Genomic DNA, 20,030 nt, shown 5'->3' with positions numbered 1-20,030 from the left:
TTCAGGATACCAAATGTATCATTACAGATTATTCAATTATTGACTTGCAAATTGAATAAAACGTGATTTCAGTGCTTCTTGGTATTGTGTTTTTCTGATTTGCTAGATCTAAGAAGAATTCTATGGTGTGAAAATGGCATCAACAAGTGTTACACGTAGTCCTTTTGTGGAACTAGATGGTAATAACATTTTAAAATTATGTAATCTTAATAATTATAAGATAAAATTCTAATTAGGGAAGCTACTTAATTCTTGAAAATGCATATCAGGAGATTTAGTATGAAGGAATCTGAGAAGAGTGATGCATTGTTGGTAGAATAGAATAGAATATAGCTGGAAGGGACCTTGGAAGTCTTTTACTCTAGAGCTTTTCAATCTTTTCACAAATTGTACCACTTTTAGGACATGACAATATTTGAGTACCACCAGTGCTTAGCAAAGTGTCAAAAACTTGATGACTAAAAAAAGGGGGGGGGATTTTGGTTTTACTGATTAGATTTATTTGTTGTTATAGAAATGGCTAGTTTATAATATGGAAAAGTAAAAAGTTGAGGTTTAATGTTAGCTTCCTTCTACTGCAACAGAGGAAGTCTGTTTTTCTCTTCTCCCCCCCCTTTCTCCCACTTTTCCCTCCCCACTGTGTCCTACTATTTGCTTTTGTAATTTTGTATTTTATTCCATAATCTAATAAAATATTACAAACTGTAGAAAAAAAGGGAAAAAGTACCAGTTTTAATTTCTTCTGTGGCTGTTCCTTTGCTGAATCCCTTTCCCTTTGCAGTGACAAATGTATGATGAATTTATCCATATTTATTAATATGCACCACTACCAGCTAGTTCAGGGGTATTCAAACTTGGCACTTTTAAGACTTGTGGACTTCAAATCCCAGAATTCCTCAGCCATTATGACTGGTTGAAGAATTCTGGGAATTGAAGTCCACAGGTCTTAAAGTTGCTAAGTTTGTAGACCCCTGAGCTAGCTTGTTGGCCCTTCTTCCTCTCTCCCTTCTGAGCTCTTTCCACAGTGTAGTAAGAATGAACCCCCCCCCCCAATCCTTTCCCTGTACCTTTAAAGACACAGGAATCAAGTCCAAAGCAAGAAAGGCTCCCAAAATAAAGAAACACATAAACTCTGGGTTTTTTTTCTCTTTAAACTGCCTCAGGTGTGTCATGTGTCACAATGTTGCAATCCTAGACTAAAAGGCTCCGGCAATTACGAAAAGCTTTAGCCTTAAATTAAGCCTGTTTACCTTCAAAGAAAACTTTCTAAAAGCCATAGACAGACTCGAGATAAGGGGATAAAACTAATTACATTTGTTTAAAGGGATTAAACCACACAAACCAAGCCTCTGAATTACAAAACGCTGTAAAAACTGTACAAAATCCTTATGGTAACCCAATCAAGCTGACAGCTGATCCAGAATTAAATAAACCCACCTCCTTTCCGACATGCCGGCTTTTCATTTCATCAGCACTGATTGCATTCTCCTGGCTGGAGAAAATGAACCAGGGGACCTTTTCTTCCAGCAACAGCTACTGCTTCTTCTTTGTCCCTGTTTCCTCCCTGACTGCTGACCTCTCCTTCTCTTTCCCTGTTGTCTTTTCCTCCATTTCCCACCCAAACCACCTCCTTTTATAACCTCTCCTCTCCTCCCTCTCCCCCTTTTCTTCAATTCACCTCCAGTTCCCAGCTGCTTCCAGAAGCACCAATCAGCTGGAGCCCTGCCAGCTCCTGGGGCTTCTGCCGAGCTCAGACAGTCCTGCAGCTGCCTTTCCCTCAGGCTTCAGCTCATTCCCCTCCCTCACTACACTTTGCTAGCAGTTGCATAACACCTGCCACGTAACAAAGTACCACACGTGGTACGTGTACCACCAGTTGAAAAGCCCTGTTCTAGTTCAGCTCCCTGCTCAAGCAGGAGAACCTATACTATCTCAAACAGGTGAATGTCCAGTCTCTTCTTAAAAATCTCCAGTGATGGCAGGCCCATGATTTCTGGGGGTAAGCTGTTCCACTGGTTGATTGTTCTCACTGTCAGGAAGTTTCTCATTAGTTCCAGGTTGCTTCTCTCTTTGATCAGTTTCCAACCATTGTTTCTCATCCTTCCCTCTGGTGCTTTGGTAAACAACCTGCCCCCCTCTGCCTTGTGGCAGCCCCTCAGATACTGGAACACTTTTATCATGTCTCTCCTATTTCTTCTTTTCTTTAACCTAGCCAAACCCAAGTCTCGTAGCTGTTCTTCATATGTTTTAGTCTCCAGGCCTTTGATCATCTTAGTTGCTCTTCTCTGAATTTTTTCAAATTCTCAACATCTTTTTTGTGATAAGGTGACCAAAACTGGCTGCAGTATTCCAGGTATGGTCTTACTAGGGTTTTATAAAGTGGTACTAGTACTTCGTGTGATCTTGATTCTATGCCTCTGTTTATACAACCCAGGATCGTATTAGCTTTTTTGGTTGTTGCTGCATGCTGCTAGATCATAGTCAAGTGATCGTCCACTAGGACTCCAAATTCCCTCTCATAGTTACTGTTTTTAAGTATTTGTACCTTTGTTTTTTCCTGCCTAAATGTAAGACTTTGCTTTTCTCCACATTGAAACTCATTTTGAAGGAGCAGATAAGGAGGGAGACCCATGCAACACAGTATTGAATAACTGGAAGTTGTATAAATATTTATAGAAGTATATATCGAGAAGATTAGATAAATAGAAGTATTAATGTAAGAGAAAATTAATCTTATTGTATATAATACAGATAGGGAAATTTGGAGAGAGGAGTTGCTCAGACATTGCCCCTGAATTGTATCTGAAGAGGGATGAGAGGTAAGAAAAGAGAGGAGAAAGAAAAAAGTAAAGGAGGGGAGAAGGAAGTAGGAAGGTTGGAGGAAAAGAGAAGTGGGGAGAAAGGGGAGGAGAGTGGTGAAGGAAAGAGAAGAGGAGAGGAAGAAGAGGGAAGTAGGGAAGAGGAGAAAGGGAGAAAGAAGGTAGAGAAGAAAGAGTGTGGATATAGTGAAAGGGGAAATGGACGAGCAACACCAAAAGTCATGTGTATGTATTTATTTCATTTTATTAAAAGTATCTTATATATGAATGTAAAAAGAATGTATGTTAACAACTGATAAATATCATGGTATATTTATGGGGGAGAGTTTGGAAAAATAAAAAATTATTTTTTAAAAAAAGAAACTCATTTTGTTGTATAGGGCCCATTGTTCAAATTTGTCAAGATCTTTTTGGATCCTGATTTTGTCTTCTGGGGTATGGGCTACTCCTGTCAGTTTGGTGTCATCTGCAAATTTGATGAGTTCCCCCTCAATTCCCTCATCTAAGTCATTTATGAAGATATTGAAGAGTACTGGGCCTAAGATGGAATCTTGTGGTATCCCACTGCTTACTTCTCTCCATGTGGATGTAGTGCCATTGAGGACTACGTTGAGTACAGTTTGTTAGCCAGCTACAGATCCATCTGGTGGTGATGTTGTCTATTCCTCCTTTTCCTAGCTTACAAAGGAGTAGGTTATGGTCTACCTTGTCAAATGCCTTACTGAAATCTAAGTATACTACATCCACTGCGTTTTGCTGGTCTAATCACTTTATTGAAGAATGAGATGAATTGGTTTGGTGTGATCTGTTTTTAACAAACACCTCCTGGTTACTAGTTATGACTTGTTTGTTTCTAGTTGTTTGCAGATCTGGTTTTTGATTGTAGGTAGGTTCTTTGTATATATTTATAGAGACTAAAATAAACCCTAATGAAATAATTAAATATATGGAAGAAAAGAATTCAATTGGTAGGTTAAGAAGCTGTAAAGTGTACGGATCTCTCATAGGTGCATCTATGGCAAAGGAATCTGTGGTTCTTTAAAACTGATGCTTCAATGTGGTCTTGAAGATCTAGTATGCTTTATAACCTTAAGGATCCATGCCCACATGAAAAATAATGCCTATTATTTTGTTACTGGCCATTTGTTCCTGGGAACCATTTTGTGAACCAGCAAATCCCCCATTTCTGTAGCAACTTTAGCACCTACCAAAACTATTCAATATTCCAAATACGCCTGTTGGCCAAAACAATCAAATACATAATAGAAGGTAGAAAAAGAGGCAAAAAAGCACTAAATTTCTTCTCTAAATTATGCTTATTGCTTTTAAGTAAATATTTTCTATTTATTTCTAACGCAGGTAGTCCTTGACTTATGACCAGTCATTTAACAACAATCTGAAGTTACAACAAACCTCCCCAGGGCTAATTATGATCTAGATTCAAAATTCCAATGTCCAAGGACATCCCTACCCCCCACAGTCATGTGATTGCATTTTGGGAGCTTGACAACTGGCCCATGCAACCTCCTGCAATCACTTGACCACAATTTATTGCTTTTTTTGTCAGAAATTGACATTAACTTCCAGTTTCAATAAAAAATGCCCTTTGCAAATAGTAGATTCATTTAATGACTGTGGCTTTATATCCACCACATTCACTTAACAACTGCCTCAAAATTGTGAAACATTCAGTTGTGGTTGCATGGTGACCCCCTTAATGATCAGCACGAATATAATTCAAGGATTATCTGCATATATAGTGGCATACCTATATTTCTGTACAGAGATTTTTATTGCTTCTTAATTGTCCCGCTTGTTCTCTGATTCCACAAGTATTCCATATCGTCACTTTGATATACTCTTAGTCAGAATCAGCATTAGAGAAGAGAAAGAGGGAAAAAAATAACTTTTTTTAACTTCTTGGAAATCCAGCCCTTTTGACCAACTGTCTTCACTAATACCTGATCTGGCCTTTCCAAACGTAGTAGTCTTTGCCACCCACAGTCTACTCTTCGGTTCTCCCTTCCAGGCCCTTCTGGCCCTCAGTTGCAGATCCCTCCTCCAACAATTTCTTGACTGACCCAGAATATCCAATCCGCATAGCACAACACACCTCGAGCGATGTCCAGCATCCACCAACAAAATACTCCACAGCCTAAGAAATCTATTCCTTTCTATATTTTCACTAAAAGATGTCTCAATTAGGAAGAAAACTTCTCAGTGTTTGTATGACCCTATGTATTATGCTGGCAAACAAGAACAACCCCCCCCCCCAATATTGAGACCATTTTATAACTCCATTCATCTCACTCTGCCACAGGATCTCTGCTGGAGATGTTGCTAAACTTTCTTAGCTAGTACGGTCAGTGATGAGAGATGCCTGGAATGATTGTTCAATATCTGGGGGACCAATGATTCCTCATTCCCTTTCTTAAGGAAATGGTAGTTCTTTAAGTTACATAACTTTATTATACTTAAGACAGGTGCAAATGCATGAAGTTTATTTTATGATAACACCATTTCACAGGATTCCAAAATATCTATGCTCCAGAATAAGAGGAACTATCTTGGGTTGGATTGCTGAAGAATTCCCTGAAGTTTTATTATTAAAGGCAATGGTGGGAGCAAAGATGATCCCCAGGTCTTCCACTTACAGCTCTGAACTAAAAAAATCTCTGCTTCATCCTTTATACCCCAAATGCCAAGTAACATAACTTGTCCCCTCCCTTGAAATGACCTATAACACAGTTAACAGTTATTTAATTTCTACTCAATAATATAAAGTTCATACTTCTGCTAGTGAAGAGAACATGGGGAGTAACTGAGGAAGTGCACTGTTATATTATGACATATGTTTTTGTGGACTGCAGAATAATTTATATTATAATTATGTTGAAATAAATATTATCTGTTGGGTTTAAGATGCTGAAAAATGACGCTCTGCTGTTTTTGCTGTAAGACTAACACGTTTGGCCATCTGGAAATAACTTGTTTAATGTGTCCTTAAGATGCCATATTTACCTGTTGCACATTCTAAGCTTGTAATACAAAAGTGTTGTATTACACTTCTTAGTGTTGTACTAAAATATTTTTTTTCAATGTTTTCTGTCAGAAGAATATAGGCAAAAAAATCCTTTTGAAAAGATGAACACTGAAATCTACCTTTACAGAGATATTGAATGCACAGAGAAAGAAATTGTAAGTATTCTACTGGTCAGCTACTGCCTTCTTGGCCTCTTTGGATTAGTTTCACATATCCATTGAACCATAGTTTGTTTTACCCAGAAAAAAAGGTAAGGGCAGTCTCACAGACAAACCAAAGTTGTCATGGCTTCTTACTAGTAAGGAATAATACTACTGATGGTTATAATTGCAGTTATGATATTTGGAGATAGCTATCAGAAATATAAATTGCCAAGCATATTACACTAAATCTACACTTTATAACAAGTTATTTTATTCTAATGGTTTCCTTATGTTAGATCAGCAGTCAAAAGTGTGCTTAAAATCCACTACAGCAGATTGAGTATACTTTCCATTAGAAGGAAAAGCACTGATTTAAGTGGATCAGGCTGATCCAATCATTCCCCACACACATACACCGCTGGTCTCACCACTTTCAGTTCAAACACAAATCTTGTTGTTTATTAGGCTGAAAAGATAGTAGTTAACCAGATCATTTTTCCTGACATATTTAAAAAATAGGATAATTATGATCAAATCTTTGGGTTTAGTGTACAAAGCAATATCTCAATATAACTGCCCCAGCATCAGAAAGAACTTTTTTTTCTGTTCAGAAGATATTAAATGCTATCCTGAATATTATTTAGGACTTCAGGTGCTTCATTAATTTGTATTCTTCTGAAATCTTAACTGGTGGCAAATCAGACAGTTGCTTATTATTCACGTCTAGACTAAGAAAAAATGGCTTTCTTGCACATATAGCCTCACAAATGGCCTCCTAGATAAATATTGCAATTGGTTATTGCAATTAAGTGGGAAGGCTGAGCATTAAGTTCCCACTGTTTGTTTTTGGGATAGCTATTAATTGTTTCTGGCCAACTTTCCTCTCCTCCTCCTCCTCCTCCTCATTTATAATACATTTTTTGAAGATTTATCTGCCTATAGACTCATAAATGACAGTGCTTTTTCACAACCCTGGTCAAATCAACGTTTTGACTTATGTTGGTCAGCATATTACTGATTAAAGTTATTATCTGCCAGCAGAATCAAATCAAATTTTCAGGGCACACAAAGGTTTTTCTGTGTGGGTGATTGGTAACAATTTAGGAGTGGGATAATAGAGAATAATGTTTGGCATCTCAGTCAAGAATATTATTTCTTTATGGGGCTTTATATCATCTCATCTTTAACCATGTTATAGGCAGAATATCGATCAAAATAATTTACACAGTGAAAAATCAACCATTTAAAATAAGACAGTAATAACAGTAATACAAATAATCATAAATACAAACCAGAACTTTCTGTATGTCTTAAAAATTTATTTTGGATAATCAAAAGAGAAAAGACAGTTTCTTTCTTTGGAGTCAAATAAAAAAAAGTAGCATATATTGTGGCTAATAGATAAGGTGACCAACTTTTTTACAATGAAAAGGAGGACACAAATAAATTGAAGAAAAAAATATTGTAAATAAAATAAACATTTTATTCATTGCAACAATAATACAGACAACTTGCATGTGCAAAGTTTGCCAGCCGGGTGTTTTGGCGCGCTGAGCAGCAATTCCTATTGGCTTTCGAAAGCCAATAGTGGGAGTAGCACAGCTCATGCAAAAGTTAAAAAAAAAACATCAAAAACAGGTGCTGGAAAGCCGTTCTGAGCATTCTATGAGGGGAAAAAAAAAGCCCTGCAGATTAGTCTTCAAATATCAAAAAGGAGGACATGAAGGAGGACACTTTTTGAGGGAGGACAGAACTTACAAAAGGAGGATGGTTGGTCACCTTATAAATAGAGCTCCTTAAATCAAGTGTCTTGGCTCCTCCTCCCCATTTCGTCTTATCTTTCTTCTTCAGTGAATTATTGGTAACTAAATATGGAGATTCAACTGTAGTTTGAGAACATGAAGAAAACACATTAAAAGAATCCCAGGCCAATTCTCTGGGCTACCATTTAGTTTCTCATTTAATTGGAATTCCAATAATTTACTTTCAAATTGCATAGAACTATAGTATACATTCAAAATATAAAGGACAACCTACAGAATCAATAACACTTGCCTAAATTGATTTTCTTTAAAAACTCCTTTTTCTGATATACCATTCTCCATCCCCATGCATGTAGAGTTGGGGATGACAAAATATGTGGACTTTTTAAAAAAGATTGTTAGAGCTTTAAGAATATTTGGATATGCTTTTATTATGTTTAAACATTGTGTTTAATGTTAAGCCACCTTGGAAATTAAAATCAAATCTTTACTATGGTCAAAGACCAACATAAGCCTTTAGAAGATTATGAATTTGGAAGGCAGTTAGGAAATGCATTATACATTTTCAAAAACTAGACAATAAACATGGATTTCAATTTTAGATTAGAAAAACTAAACAGAATCTGAAGACATATGAAAGGAGCACCATTTCATCAAGAGCCCGGTGTCGAAAGGCTTTGAGAAAACTAGAAGAAGTCACTGAACAAGAAACAACAGAAACAATTGGAAAAGATGTTCCTGCTCTGAATTGGGCTCTTGCTTTTGCAAAGTGTGAGTAAATATTTTAGAGAAATAATAGATTGCAAGAGCATGAGGGATTTTGTGACTTTGCGGTCTTGGTTGAGTTGATGTTTTGCTAGATGCTAGAGTACTTGAAATAACCCATTATTGTCTCTTTTCTCTAAAATGTCTGTGATTGGTTCAGGATCATCTGACCAGCTTAGTGGTTTCTAATACACAATAACATCATTGTTGTTTCTCCTTTCTGGTATTCTTGCACAAATGCTCTCAACTGGATTCCTATGCCTTGGTCCCTGGATCTCAAAAATGTGTGAACATCTTTCATATTTAATGTCACTCCTGCTCCCCTTTGTCTGCCCTAGTCTTTGGAGTAAGTGGTATCTTTCAATCCTTGCATTCCACCCATGAGTTTTATCCCACCAGGTATTAGTAGATGTTGTCCTTACCTTATTGCCTCACGACCACAACTTCCATCACTAAGCTAGGCAGTCATTAAGTAAGTCGTGTCCTATTTTGCAACCTTTTTTGCAGGGTCATTCAGGGAATCTAGCTCCCCACTTTGGCTTTGCTTGTCAGGGTCCTTGGGAAAGTTATGGATGATAATCATATGACACCCGGACCCTGCAATCGTTAAAAATATGTGCCGGTTGCCAAGGGCCTGAAATTTGATCTTGTGACCACAGAGACACTGTGATGAACAATGGTCATTAAACTAATGGTCGTAAATTGAGGATTACCTGTGATGCCTACTATCATTAAGACTTCTAGTTTTTCCTCTTTGTTCTTCATAGCCTCTAATTATATAAAGACTCTGGAAACCTCGAATCATATAATATGGAGAGTTCCTGTCAATTTACTACTAGGTTGGTGCCTTCAGATCCTGCATGTTACTCTCAGTAATGAGGTCACACTATTTTCTGGAGTTTTTTTCTCATCCCTCACTCATTCCATACGGGTGAGAAGAAGTCACTATAAAATTATCCATATAAAGGGTATATCTTCTAAATACATTTTCCCAAGCCTCATGTAGCTATGCTGAAACATCAACAGGGACCCTCTGAAATCTATTCTGAAGATTTTTTTAAAAAGGTCTTATTTGGTAGATTTGTTTTCTTCTTATCTTCAGGGAACCATGAAATACAATGGCATATCTCTGGCATGTTCCTCAAAACATGCTTTTGTGGAATACATTTACATAGTCATCCTCAAAATGGGCATTTTACAAAGTAGTTTACTTGAACTATTCTGTAAAACTCCTGTTGGTTCACTAACTAAATAAATTCTTAATTTTGGCTTTATTTCTAGCATAGTTTCCTTATCCTTTGGTTTGACATTATACAACTTCATTTTATTATGTGGAGAAAGAATTAATATTTCAATTTTTAAAATGTCAATTTATTTGTGTTAAGTCATTAAGACACATGGCTTTGTTTCTAAATATAGGCTGCAGAATATCAGGGAAAAAAAATCACAAAATTGTATTTATTTTTTTAAAGGTTGTCAAAGTGACAAACAGTCTATAGCAGATTATATCAGTGAAGAGAAGGAGCTATTTCTATTGGAGGTAACAGCTTTCATAAACTTTATAAAAATAGTAGTATGTGTATATATGTTTCTGCAGGCATCTTTGAAAACCTTCAAGACTTGGCTGTTCCCCTAGGTCTTGGGTTAGGTTGGTTGGAACACCTATTGAATTGTATAGGGCTGTAGTTATTTGGATCTTTTACTTTTTTATGATTCTTGCATTCTGTTTTTACGTTGTTGGCTTTATTGTACACTATCAGACTAGGTTGGAGTTGGGTAGTGTCTAACTTGAATAAGTTAAATTAAATATTTATCAGTATAGCATTTCTCATATTGATAGTCCTTTACTTAGGACCATAATTGAACCCAGAATTATGATCATAAGTCATGGAAATCCTTAAGTGATCAGGTCCGATTTTACAACCTTTTTTGGGGTGATCGTTAAGCAGATGCTCTAGTTGTTAACCAACAGAGCAGTCGTTAAACAAATCTATTTTATCCAATGAGGGCTTTTTGCTGGAAACCAAAATGGCCTCAAACTGGCAAAAAATATCAAAAATCACAATCATGAAACCACAGGACACTGCAAACAGCCGTAAATGCAACCCGGTTTCCAAGCACCCAAAATACAATCACATGACTGTGGGGGTATGTGGGTGTCAGAACTCTGGAACTGGGTCAGAAGTTCCTTTTTGGAAGTTCACTGTAATTTCGACTGGTCATTAAAGGACCGGTTGTTAAGCAAAGATTCCCTGTATGAAAATTTTCAAATCTATATTATTTTATTAAAATATTTTAAGCTGACTTGAATGTATAGCAGCGCCCAACACAGCATAGCTCATTGGCCCCAGACCTTTGCAGAGCCTTCCCTTCCCATCTTACCCTGCTACCTTTCAGTCCCTGACAATGTCCTTGGCTGTTTCCTATTGTCTCTCTGTCCACTATAATTATCTTCCAATATTCATAGGCAGGCCAAACAAACAGAACATGTTTCACTTACAGCACAAACTACCTGAAACCAGCTTTATCATGCACAAACTTATATGTGCAATTTTACACGCCTCTTGTGCTATGGCATAGTCATTAGGCTGAGGGAGAAGTGGAAAACAACTGATGAGGAAAAGTGGGCTTTGCTAGAATATCAAAAAGAAAATATGGTGAAAAGATCCAGTTTGGAGAGCTGCAGGGCTTTTTTTGTCATAGAATGCCCAGAACAGAGTTCCGGCACCTTTTTTGGATGGAACCTTGTAGGGTAGGCAAGGCGGGTTGTATGACATGTGTGAGTTCTGGCACCTTTTTTTTTTTTTAACAAAAAAAGCGCTGAAGAGCTGAAACAGAAAATAATCATGGGGCTGTTTAAGAATAGCTATAGTAGTTTGAAAACAAGCTATGTAGCTGCAGCTGATACAAAGAGACTAGGAGAAAGAATCCTGTCACTTGTAGGAAGATTTCATTAAATGGGATGTGAATGAACTAATGATTCCCCTTTACCAGTTTCAGATTCAAGAAACTGATATGAAGGACTGCCAGTTAATAATGAAATTTCAAGATTTTATAGACTTTTTTTTTAAAAAAATAGAATATATGTAGTTGTATGCTAGCTTACATTCCTGAATCTATCTATCTAAATGGTATTCATAATTTTCATAACAAAAATGTGACACATGTGAGAAATGATTGCAGGGAAGTAATTTGGGGAAAGTGATCAATGGCTTGACAGGAATATATAGGCTTGTCACTCCCACACATACACATGAAATCCAAGTGACTATTTTAAAAGCATATAGGATTTAGGTAATCAATATCTGAGTCTTAAAAAACATCAAGTTCTCTTTAAAGAGCTCAGTGCCAGATAAGTGCATGGGAATGATTTGGGATGACAAGTTATTGTACATTAAGAATTTTTATACATAACATTTTGCTATGGTTTTCTTTCTCCAGTACTCTGTTAAAATAAAACAGCGCACCATGGCAAAGCTGGAGAAGATGGCAGCAAGGGAAGAGAGGAGGGCCAGAATGGCTGAAGCAAAATTAGAAGAAGATACCTTTGCATTTGAGGAGTTTCTCAGAGCAAATGATAAGAGCTCTGTAGAGGCCCTTAAATTGTTAGTTACAACTATGTTTTTTACTCTACAGCTCATTGTAGTGGCCACATTTGGAGTGTGACTTCAAAGATTCATTGTCTGGTTCCCTCTTCTGTTCTCCCAAGTAAAAAGTCCTCAGAGAATCATTGCAGGAAATGGACACTGTCTCTTCTACCTAAATGCTTTCCTTTTCTCTGCGCTAGATGTGTTTCTTAGGTTGTAGAAGGTTTTTTTTTTGGTAAATTGGTCATCCTTGGCTTTTGAATGGTGTCATGGGGGGTCACATTCTAAAATATTAATGCCCCAGAAAAAGCAGTGTGTTAGACCAGTCACAAGTTTGATTTAATTTAGCTTATGTTATAGTAAATATAAATATTATTAAATAATGTCTCTGTGACTACCCTCCAGGACATTAATAAGGTCCCCATGTCACATTATAAACATTGTAATTCAGCAGCTTTTGCAGGAGTTTAAGGAGCCAAACATAAGACATTCAGGAACTGTATATTCCTATTACAGAATATGAATAAACATATGTAAAAGCCCATAGACAGCTGTTTTCTAAACTGCATCTATGCATTCTATGTAGTGGGCAACTGGCATAAGGAGTCTTTACTTTTCCCTAATCCAGTTCCTTAAATAAGCTTCTGTTCACCTCTAGATTCATTCCTGTCCAGCCTGCCAAGATATATCAAACCTATCTTTACCACAACCATCATATCTGCAATGGTAACTCTGGGATTTATGGTGCCCCCACATCAATCATTGCTACTATTAGTTACAATGCAGAACTGCAGTGGGCTTGCACACTCATATACTCTGAGTCATCCCAAAAGAGTTTCTACTGCCCTAGCACCCTGATTAGGCCAATTTTGTTCAAGTCCTTGCTTGAATAAATGAATTTAGCAGAACTGCAGAGTAATGTAATGGCATAGGAATAATAATAATAATAATAATAATAATAATAATAATAATAATAATTATAATATCTTCCATTAGGTAACTACTGTAATTTATGCTATTAGATTTCGGATATAATACTTCATAATCACTCATTGCCAACAGCTAAAGGGGCAACAGCTAATAGAAACTAACAATAAATTAATTCAGTTTTAGAAACAATTCTATTACAAGTAAAAAAAACTGTTTCTGTAGATGAGATTTCACTGTCTACCTTATCACACACAAAAGAAATGGGGAAAGAGTTTCCAAAGATTCCCAAAGAATTTCTTATTATAAGAAGAAGCTGATATTAGGACTCAGCTACCTTACAATTTCCTTTAGTCAAAAGAGTTTATATCGAGGGAATTTTTTTATTGTGTTTTTCATTTTCAGTATTTTCACATAATAACAGTAATTGCTGAATGTCACATTGAATTTTTTTAGTTTTCACATTGATGAAAAATAAATTTGATTGCTTATTTTTTATTTTTTTAAGTTTTCTTTAAAATTATCCTTGAATTATTTTCTTATTACATTTCTGGACTACTAATAGTTTATACAACTATCATCTCTTATTACTAAATTGAAGAGACAAAGATACCACTTCTTTCTTGGTTTAAGAGGTATAAATTGCATCTGAATAACTATTTCAATATATGGAAGAGGGATGATGACAAAGAGATCATTTTAATGTTAAATTTAATTACTGCGGCTAGGTTGTTAATAGGGCAATATTGGAAGAAGGAATCTTTGCCTACCCTGCAAGAATGTTTTTTTAAAGTTTCTTATTTAGCGGAAATGGCAAAAATTTCAGCTTTCTTGAAAGATCAATCGCAAGAGAAGTATCTTTTGGTGTGGAAAAGATGGATAAATTTTATACAATATAAGTATGATATAAGAAAATATCATTTAGCTTTCGAATAGTTTATATTTAAAATTTAAGATATTATTTAGAAGTGTAATTATTATTATTCTTTAATTTTTTATTTTTTTATTTTTTATTTTTTCTTTTCTCTTTCTGTTTTTTTATATATAATGGAGTTAAAGTATTTCACAATTTGTATATTGAGTGTAATTATATTTGTTTAAGGTTTATTTGGGTTTAAAACTTTTTATTTTTTAAATTCTACTTAAGCCTGTATTCAGCTCTGGGAAGAATGGGGGAGGGTTTTGGGGTGGGTTGGGAGGGATCGGGGAAGGGGTTTTTATTGTAAAATCTTAAAAACTTTATATATATATATATATATATATATATATATATATATATATATATATATATATACATGGAAGAGGGGTGCTTTCAAGTGTTGACTCCTGGCAATTGCCGGAGTCCCTGCAATTTTCTTGCTAAGATTTTGGAAGTGGTTTGTTATTGCCTGCATCCCAAAGCTGAAAGAGACAACTGGCCCAAGTCACCTAGTTGACTTCATACCTAGGATGATATAGAACTCAGAGTCTCCTAGTTTCTAGCCTGGTGCCTTAAGCACTACATCACATTGGCTCTCTATTTAAATATGAACAACTTGTATTAAAATAACATGCAGATTTTTTTTAGGGCAACTCAGGAAGCAAAATACAAAATGGAAGTAACAACAGAACTGAGGATAGCAATGAATGAACTGTTCTCCCTTAAAAGGTGAACTCTTTCTTATTGCGTTATGAGAGAAATTTATGGGAAGGATTCTTGATGATGTGATTCTTAGTATATTTTCCCACAATGCAGCATCTTCCTGCTCCATGAACTTGCATTTCAAGTACAAGGGTCTTTATACATCTGGCATATAGAAAGGCACCAAATTATCCAACATCTTTAAAATAATGTAGTAATCATAATGTACATTATTTATACCATGGACAACTGAGAAGTGACAACTGAGATTCAGAAAGCTGAATCTTTAGAACTATGAAATAAATAGAAAATTGACTAGATGTTCTTATTAAGCCCAAGTTAATGGTTCCTATTATTTTTATAAAGCATATTCAACAGTTCTTTTTTAAATTTCTGAACAACTTCACAGATGTTTGTGATAAAGGACAGAAAGTTTCTTGATGAAATAATCTTCCCCAAATTAAAGTAATTTTGAAAAACCTTGTTGACCAGATATAGAACTGTAGCTTCAGTGCTAATAAGAATGATTATAAAGCCATGTACTGTAATTCAGGGGAAATACTTTACTCAGCTTTTTCACATATTTTTAAATGTCTGTTAGGCATTGTACATCTGTAACATCTGAGGACTTGCTTCTTGTATCCCTTGTTTTCTTTTGACATGTACAGTGAAATTGCAAACACTGAAGACCTTTTGAAGATGTATTTATCCTATGAAGCCTTTTTGTTTAGTATTTCTCCCAAACCTTGGCAAGAGCAGCGGATGGCAAAGAGGAAGAAAGACCGGAAAAAAAGCCCATCAAAATCCCTTATTTCTTTCTCACCAGCTGCGGATAAAGCCAAACTAATCTCAGCCTCCATTGTATTACAAAATAAAATAAGTAAGTATATGGTTTTCAGTGGTCCACTGACCATTTAAATTGTAGTGTGGGGGAATACTGCTTTGCTGTAATCATTCTAACCACATATTTATCTTTCTCCAATAGGCCTTTGCCTTACCACATGTCCACCAAATGTGATAATACTATGTTATGTTTACATTTCCAACATTTATCTGACATATTTTTAAACATTTTGCTAATCTTGCTGGTGGCAGATGCCATCTATAAAACATTTTATACAGATTTTCTTGTATGAAGTTGACATTGTTAATTTGTAGTTTCTCTCCCATAACATTTGCCATTTTTCTAATTCTATATTATAGCCAAAAAATTTTGCCCATCTTGTCATTGTTTCTTTCACTTGTTCACTTTCCATATCCAAAATTAACAAAAAGTTATATATTTTCTTAATTAATTTCTCATCTGAGGTTAACAAAATCTTATCAAATACAGTTTTATCCTTATAAAATCCATACATTTTTACATCTTTTTCATATCTACTTTGTATCTGTAAATGTGCCCACCAGGACAAGTTAATTCCCTGATTTTCCAGTTCTTGTTTAGATTTTAATTTCCCATCAAAATCTAGAATATCTTTATATATCCATATTTTTTCAAAGTCTACCAAGTTTGGATGTATAAATGCCTCCATCGTAAAACTATTTTTTTGAACAGACTCTGAGCCAGGGTGATATGTGATCTTGTTTAAATATTTAGAATATTTGTGCATTTCTTCAGGTTGTTGATTTTAGTCTATTTGGTTCAGTGTTTGAAAAAGAAGTTTTAACCAACTGTATGACCTGGAATAATGTTTGATTAGATAACTTTATAATTTGAATAAATAATTAGTAGTGGCATTTACATCAAGATTAAAGAGAAATCTAAGAGCATAATTGTTCTGTTGATGTACAGCTGAAATAATATATGAGCATTCTCTTTTGCTGCATCCTTAATCTTAGTGTGAGTTATTTCCCTAGGCTTCCTGCATTATAGTTCATTCTCCAGTCGCATAATTTGGCTATTTACTTTGTTTTACAACAGTTTACAGTGGTTGCAGATTGTTCCCACTTCCTGTCAATGGTAGCCTTGTTTGGCTTTAGCAAGGATTAATAGAGCTACTGACTTGTTCATTTTTATATTTCTTTTTATAAATATGTGGCTCTTGTATTATTTGGCTACTACTTTTAGGCAAAATAGCACATCATAAAGGGCCACAACCAGCCAAAAAAGTGATAGTAGACAAATCAGCATCAGTCATCTTAAGCAATCCTGAGGAAAAGGCACAAGTTTCAAATAACCAAGGTAAGGAATAAGGAAGACCTTTGAAAGAAAGGAGCCTGGGCTTTGGGGTGAGATGTTATGGCTGATTAGACAGTTCTGCAGGTGGAGACAACATAGTGGTTCAATTGCCAACCAAGAGTTGGTTCTGGTGACAAAAAATTTCTCTGGAAGCAGGAGAAATCAGGAAATTACCCACTTGTGCTCTAGGAAAAAAAAAAACATGCAGCAATTTAGTTTCTTGTGATCAGTTATGAGTCGACTAATTTGGGAGGTAAGGGATTTACAATTTGCCCGGAATTGCAGTCTTTTTATGGACATTTGAATGGCAAAAAAAAAAAAAAAAATCACATTTTTAATCATGTCATAATTCAAGTACTTTACAATCTAAGAAAGATATTCCAAACAGCAGGGAAGATTAAAGAATTTCATTGTCTTCTTTTTGAAATTAAAAAGAGAAAAAAACATATCTTAAAGGATTTTAACTTAAAGGTACTTTCTCTCCATGGCAACCACAAGAAAAGCTGCCAAACTGGAAGAAGGATGCAGGGGTGGTTAAAAGAGCTGAAATTTACACGGTGTTATGATCTCAAAGAGAATTTTTATAAAATCATTGATACATAATGCCAGAGAAATTATTTAGAATGTAGAAAGGCACTTCAAATGTATGTTGGAAAAGTGATGAAGGAACGTTTTATCCTGCTTGGTGGATGGGTAAAAAAGCTAAAAAGAAATTGGATGCAATACCTACTTTGATACAGATGATTTTAAAGGTCAACATTCAACTGAAGCCAGAAAATTTTCTTTTAAGTTTATTGGATAAATAATTAGAAAAAAGCCATGAAACATTATTTCGGTATATGATCACAGCAGTGAGATTACTATATGCACAGAGGTGAAAAGATTTGACATTGCCCATTATGGAGGGATAGTTGAAGTTGACAAGATTTTACCGAAATGGATAAATTAATTTCTTTGATTAGAGGAAAAACATTTTTACATTTATTGCTGTCTGGATTTCTCTTATGGATTTTTTGCGTAAAAATGAAAAAAATTAACTTGTGGCATGGTTTTGATGATTAAACGGGATAGATAATAGAAAGAAGCATAAAATGATATAAATTTATAAAGAAAGGTCAAAATATATTTGCTTAAAACTGCTATGAAAAATATGAGAAACTGCTTCTATATATTTTTTCTTTAACCTTTTTCTTCTGTTTGATTTTTTATTTTGTTCATTTTATAAAAATGCATAAGATAGTAGTTGGGCAATGAGTACCTATTACATAGAATGCTTCTATTTTTGTTTAAGGACCAAGAAATATTACCCAGTTTGCACTGAAACACCTGGAGTTTTTAAGGAGTAAAAATAGATGTTTTAATCATTGCAGGAGTTTAATGTACCCGCTTTGCCCCTTATTATAGCAGAACATTCTGCATATTCCTGTTTAGGTCAATCCTTTCATAGTGGATTAATTTCTCCACTGTGTATGATATAATTTTAGTAAACTCTTGTTGCTAAATAAGAATATTATATGTTTTTCTTTTTTTGCAGGAGACTACAGGTTCTTTAGAAAGTCATCACAAGTAGTAATGGACCCCAAAATATTCGTAGATGATAAAAATATATCATCAGAAAGGTGATAACAATCTGAATTTGAAAAAAAATAAAACAAGCTTATCTATGGATACCAGCTTCCCTCCTCATCTCTCCTCACCTTTCCTCAAGTGGGATCTTTGCTTTACCAAGCATAATCTTCCTGCTTGGCATTAAACACTTACTTGGCAAGCTTCAGGGTATACACACAAATTATATCTAAATTAATTTTTCTTTTAATAACAGTGGTTTAAGTGAAACCAGCTTCTCTCTATCTTCAGAAGACAATTTTAACTTGGATGATATCCAGAATTGTGACAAAGTAAGAAATTTATCTTTAAAATATACATAGCTTAGAGTTGAACCGTAGGGTTCTTGATACTGATTTGGTTGTTTGCTTGCAGACATTTCATTACCCAGCTAGATAACATTATCAATAAAGTCATCATCAGTGATTGTTACTAGTTGGGTAATAAAACATCTGCAAGCAAACAACCAAGCTCAAAGAGTCCCCAGGGCTCCTCATTAATCTTTATTTTTTTAGTTATATTTAGGCTGCTCACTAAGGTTATTGTTAATTCAGTTTTGCATCATAAGTTCTGTGTGAAATCTTCTTCATGATATAGTCAATAGCTGTGGGTATTATATCTTCCATAGAAGATCCCCCTTTTTTCACTGACTTTTGCTATTACATTTTTGTTCATTTCACAAGTAGAACGTGGATTTCCTTTTTAATGCAGGAATTACATGGGCAATATAATAATGCTAGCTTTTTTTACATGTTCCAATGTAACTGAAGAAATAGTTCTAGCATTGACTAATAGTTTAGTATTAGTAGTAGTATTAGTAATAGAAACTTGAGTTCTACTCCTGCCTTAGCCATGAAAGCCAGCTTGGGGGGGGGGGTCTACAACAACTCACCACAGCCAACTTGCCATGGCCACCTTGCTGTAGCCAACTCACCGTGGCCAACTCACGGCCAGACAACTCGCCACAGAACAAGAGTTATAGTAATATCAAAGAAATAGTCAAAGAAAGATAAGAAAGGATGCCAAAGAAGGTACAAAATAAAATGTGAATGTCAAGAATTAAAATATATTTTTTAAATTCATTAAAATGATTAAATTGAATTGTTAAACTTTCCTGCAGCAACTTGTCCTGTGGTGAGTTGGCCCTGGCAAGTTGTCCTTCAGTAAGTTGGCTATGGCGAGTTGGCTGAGAAGAGTTGTCCTATTCCGCCAGCTGGGTGATCTTGGGTCAGTCATTCTCTCCAGTTCAATTCTCTCTCTTAATTCACAGGCTCATTATTGTGGGGAAAATAGGAGGAAGATGTGTTGGATATGTTTACCACCTTCAGTTATTTGTAAAAATAATATAAGTGGGATACAAATAACATAAATAAAAATACTACTGTTTTTGAAAAAGAAATGTGCTTCTAGATACTAGTTAATACCCACAACTTTTCATATATCACCTGCATAATCTGAATTACTGCAGGTATTTTCAGTAGTATAAAGATTGAAGCAGCAGAAAACGTTACCTAATAAATAAAGCAAAGGATTGATTGATTCATTCATTCATTCATTTAGAACAAGTTATTTAGATTA

At 35.2% G+C, this 20,030-nt stretch overlaps 1 protein-coding gene across 4 annotated transcripts in view; it reads left to right on the top strand.

Moving 5' to 3' along the window:
- CCDC38 (coiled-coil domain containing 38) overlaps positions 1 to 20,030 on the top strand; it is a 38,061-nt gene that overhangs the window by 2,274 nt on the left and 15,757 nt on the right. Inside the window, exons 2-11 of one of the 4 annotated variants that reach the window (XM_039358150.1) lie at positions 107 to 179; positions 5,932 to 6,017; positions 8,371 to 8,539; positions 10,006 to 10,073; positions 11,975 to 12,138; positions 14,615 to 14,695; positions 15,337 to 15,548; positions 16,737 to 16,850; positions 18,382 to 18,466; positions 18,670 to 18,745. In XM_039358150.1, the coding sequence (XP_039214084.1) occupies positions 134 to 179; positions 5,932 to 6,017; positions 8,371 to 8,539; positions 10,006 to 10,073; positions 11,975 to 12,138; positions 14,615 to 14,695; positions 15,337 to 15,548; positions 16,737 to 16,850; positions 18,382 to 18,466; positions 18,670 to 18,745 (1,101 nt within the window). In that variant the 5' untranslated portion in view covers positions 107 to 133. The remainder of the gene's footprint in view (positions 1 to 106; positions 180 to 5,931; positions 6,018 to 8,370; positions 8,540 to 10,005; positions 10,074 to 11,974; positions 12,139 to 14,614; positions 14,696 to 15,336; positions 15,549 to 16,736; positions 16,851 to 18,381; positions 18,467 to 18,669; positions 18,746 to 20,030) is intronic. The other 3 variants (XM_039358151.1, XM_039358154.1, XM_039358152.1) reach the window with 3 other exon arrangements.

Source organism: Crotalus tigris, unplaced genomic scaffold (genome assembly GCF_016545835.1).
Source record: "Crotalus tigris isolate CLP2741 ecotype Arizona unplaced genomic scaffold, ASM1654583v1 scf7180000019004.2909048, whole genome shotgun sequence".
NCBI lineage: Eukaryota > Metazoa > Chordata > Lepidosauria > Squamata > Viperidae > Crotalus > Crotalus tigris.
The sequence above is the reverse complement of the archived record's forward strand: the minus strand, read 5'-3'. Positions and strand labels throughout refer to the sequence as shown.